At 46.8% G+C, this 4,118-nt stretch overlaps 1 protein-coding gene across 1 annotated transcript; it reads right to left on the bottom strand.

Annotated features, from left to right (window-relative positions):
- Positions 1 to 230: 230 nt before the first annotated feature.
- EMWEY_00042190 (long-chain fatty acid CoA ligase, putative) lies at positions 231 to 3,808 on the bottom strand (the record flags this gene model as incomplete). Its single annotated transcript, XM_013478878.1, has 6 exons — positions 231 to 293; positions 850 to 1,131; positions 1,498 to 1,587; positions 1,913 to 1,951; positions 2,748 to 3,086; positions 3,683 to 3,808. Coding segments are annotated over 6 exons (939 nt in total), but the record flags the coding sequence as incomplete, so codon positions are not given.
- Between the last annotated feature and the right edge of the window lie 310 nt (positions 3,809 to 4,118).

Genomic DNA, 4,118 nt, shown 5'->3' with positions numbered 1-4,118 from the left:
ATACATACATACACCTACAGATGTAGGTATGCAACTTCACTCCAGCAAACTGTTCAAGTGAGTTGGAGATCAACACACGGGACAAAGTGAGACAATTATGCAAAAATGAATAATAAGCAATACATGGAAATGAAATGAGAGTGTAGACCTTGTAACACCTTTAAAAGTCTCTCCACTTCTCTTATGGCTTGGGTGTCGGTCTGTTCCACCCCAACGCGGGACAACGCCAATCAAGCGCTCTGCTGTTCCTTATGTATTTTCTCATACATTTCTTTTATCTGTGCAGCAAACACCTGTAAAATTCCAAACGAACCCACCCCAAACAGAATGGTTAAGTTCTATGTATACACTGACGAGAAGCTGGGCCTGGCGCCTCTTGCATACAGTTTAATGCTGCCAACATGGATGTTCGTGTACACGCAAACGCATGCCTATGCGCGCAAGCATGAAGGCTAATTTGCCGCCACGTCCAATTCAATAGCTCGGTCGTCCTCTACTATCTCTCTAACGTATGCGGCGCTGCATGTGAAGTTAAAGCCGTGTTTCTTCCTTGCACATCTTCATGGAATCTTTTCCTAGTCAGAATCTGTAGCATGCGTGCCTGCTTTGATTATCTGCACTTGTCTCTAATAATTCATCTACAATGTGCAACTCGATCTGATTGCTGAGCAGACATGCATTTCTTAATCATGTGTCTGTATGTGGGCGCATCCGCATGTGCAGCGGTAGGCACTTTGTCTGTAGGGGTAAGCATGTGGGCAGCACCTGCACGGTTTGCACCTTCATGATCGCAATTCGTGATGCATACATGTTCCGCAGCGCAGGTGCGCGCGACCTGGTATGACTCACCTCCTGTGCGTAGTGCCGTTTAAGTTTGAATGTCGGGGTAAGCAGTCCGTTCTCTACGGTAAACTGTTCGGTGCGGAAATAAACCTTTCTTGCGAGTTCGAAGCCCTTCAGCCCTTGCTTCTTAGCCACCTGCTGCATGTCTTCTTGTATGATTCGCTGCACTTCTGGATCCTCCAACCATTCCGCGAAAGTATGCGCTTCTGCTGCTGCAGCACCCCTCGTCTCCCGCACCCACTGCAGCGTCTGGTCGGGATCGGCAACCACAACAGCCACCAACGATGTCTGGCAGGAACAAGGACAAAAACAAGAGAAAGTTCCAATGCAGCAACCACTACAGACACAGAAACAATGGGGAACACATAACGGATATGAAAACAGGCAAACTCAGCACAAACGTATGCGGGGCGGGCACAGGAAAGTCGAAGCTCATCTAGTTCCTTTAACGCCGTAGACCCAACACTGCAGACGCGTGGAGCATGTGCACGACTCAGTTATGTGAATGTGGATCATTATCATACTGTCACAGTTGCATACCAACAAACACCAAAAGCTAGTATGCATGCATGTGCACATGCTTGGCTGGAATGCACATTCATTGTAGTGTGTGACTAAAAAATGGATGCACTTGTTATAGTTGGGCGTCCGTACCTCTGATGAAAACCCAAAAACAAAACACTGCACCACAAACCGGCTGTGCATATACACCGCCTCTATCTTCTCAGGGGCAACGTACTCTCCCTGCAAGTTGAAGAACAACGAACAAAGCTTGCAGCTCTTAAAGTGTAAACGAGCACAGATGCACTAGGAGCAAAAGGATTATACTGTGCTTCCCTTCAACTTAGTTCTAACTCCGGCGTAGGTTAAAACAAAGGGGCTGCAAGGTGGATGCAACAAAAACAAGCCACTATACACAAACTGAAGAAGAATGATACCGGCGCACCAGAAAAAAAACACAGAAGCCCGGGAATCAGGAGATGTATGTGCTGAAACCAAACAGGTATACATAATCAGGTCAAATCAGAACAGGGAAGCCACAAGGTCACTGCTACAAAGCACGCAGTACCGAATACACACGGTCAATGCAAGAAAGCGCCAATACAAGCTGTAAGCAAACAGGCAAAATAAGACACCAAGCTAACACAGTAACATACGAGAAGGGGAGTCACGACAAGCATGCGCACTTACGAAACAAGAACCGATGAGAAACGACGGGAAACTAACTGAAAGAAGGAACCTTATTGTAGCCAAACAAGAGCAAAACGGAACAGACAGACACGAAAGAACCAGAATTGCCCGGCAAACTATGTCACCCTTGTTGCTTGTGTTCCAGGATTGATAAGCCACCAATTCATTTGCTTGTCACACAGTTCGCCGGGCATTTCAAGTTCTCGTTGCATGTGTGTATTCAGCAGATGAATCGGCGCTGTTTGTCAACCCCATTCCACCTCACAGCAGATTTACGAGTGTAACTGCTCTCATAAGTAAACGCCAACGAACAGAAAAAAGTCAGTGTATTACGGAAACTAGCGACATTAGCATAGCTGGCTCCTTAAGGAACTGCACAATGCCAGGGGCAGTGACACGGATAAACAGGCCCAGAATACACACCACTGCATCTACCGACGTGACGTAAAGTGCCTCAAGTGTTTCTACTATGAGCACTCAAACAGACGCAAGACAAAGGAAGAAGCGACAAATAAAAGCTGAGTGTCCATTGGTGCCATGGTAAAGAAAGCCCCTAGAATGTGATGCTTGAGAGTACTCTTTTTCCTGTCTGAGTTAACAAAGGAATGATGACCACGGGCATGAGTGCTTGGCGATGCACAGCGACAAGTAAATGAAAAAGAACCTAATGGAAAACAAGTGAGGGCAAACCGTTCAAGACGTAGCGGACGGACCTGAGCAAGCTTGAATATATTCTTTTTCCTGTCTATGATTTGCACGCCTCCATTTGGTAATAACGCAGCTATGTCTCCTGTATGAAACCAGCCGTCTTTGTCGATGACACTATCTGTCTCCTTTTTGTTTCGAAAGTACCCCGCGAAGACAGTCGAGCCTCTGACACAGAGTTCGCCCTTGGGGATCGGATCCCTGATCGAGTACTTGTTCATTGTCTCACTTACATCCAGCAAGCAAAACTCTAAGCAAGGCAGAACCCCGCCAACTTGCCCTGGGCTGTTGTCATAAACGTTCCACGTCAAAAAGGAGGCGCCCATTGTCTCCGTCATGCCGTATCCCTATTGCACAGGCGTAACTCAACTCCGCAACAGCAATAACCAGAAAAACAGTTACGTCGTGCAACAGGACCACAATCTCATCGAACCCATATCCACTGTAAGAACATACAAATATGAGGAAGTGTATGCTTGTAACCTTCAGTGAAACATATAGTATCAATAATAATCGCAATAGCAATCTCTTGGGTAGCCGCGTACACCCACAAATACACACGGAGAATCTCTAAATACCACTGCAACGGATTAGGTTTCGAAAGCCCTACCACTGGGCCATCAGCTACTAAAGTTGCTATATTTGCATCTGCTGCAGATATGCTATAATTAGGGCTTGTACATTCGCCGCCTACACGAACGCTACCCCCTCATCATGACGCCGCTCAAAGTAACTTATATAAAGTGAGGCAGTGCACACAAATACGCAGTAACTGAATGGGCGAAGAAAACAACACAGACTCAAGATGCGCTAGAAGGGAGTGCCGGGACATATCAAAGTCGTGGAATTTCCGTTCAAAATTTGGCATTCCTTGTTGAAGATAATTACTGGAAGCAGAACGCGAGAGAAAAGAGATGCGTCGCATGCACTTGGAGGCACCGACCTCAACAATCCAACAGCAGAAGAAAGCGCGCATGCGTTCCAAGGTCTGGGGATCGAGGGGAGCAGACCCCGTCAGCATAATCCGCACGCGGCCTCCCATAAGGTTCTTGAATTTGTCGAATACAACCTGCAATTAACAACCCCTGAACCCAGCACGTAAATTCTATTCCCAAACCCTAATGCCTACCGATATCGCACACATAGACACGAACACAATAAACAGACGCCCGCGCGGAATACCAGCTGAAATTCCCTCCACGGGTGTCCCATGCATGGTAACAACAAACCCAGATGCCTAAGATACCACCACAAATGACGAATTGTCATATACCCGACGCGACCAAGACAAGTGAAGAGCAACACGAAGCCAAGGCAGTGGCAGCGGGCACACACCAATGCACATGCAGCCAAGCAATATATATATATATATATTATAT

Source organism: Eimeria maxima, genomic scaffold, assembly GCF_000499605.1.
Source record: "Eimeria maxima Weybridge genomic scaffold, Emw_scaff741, whole genome shotgun sequence".
Lineage (NCBI taxonomy): Eukaryota > Apicomplexa > Conoidasida > Eucoccidiorida > Eimeriidae > Eimeria > Eimeria maxima.
Note: the sequence above shows the minus strand (reverse complement) of the source record. Positions and strands in the feature narration are given on the sequence as shown.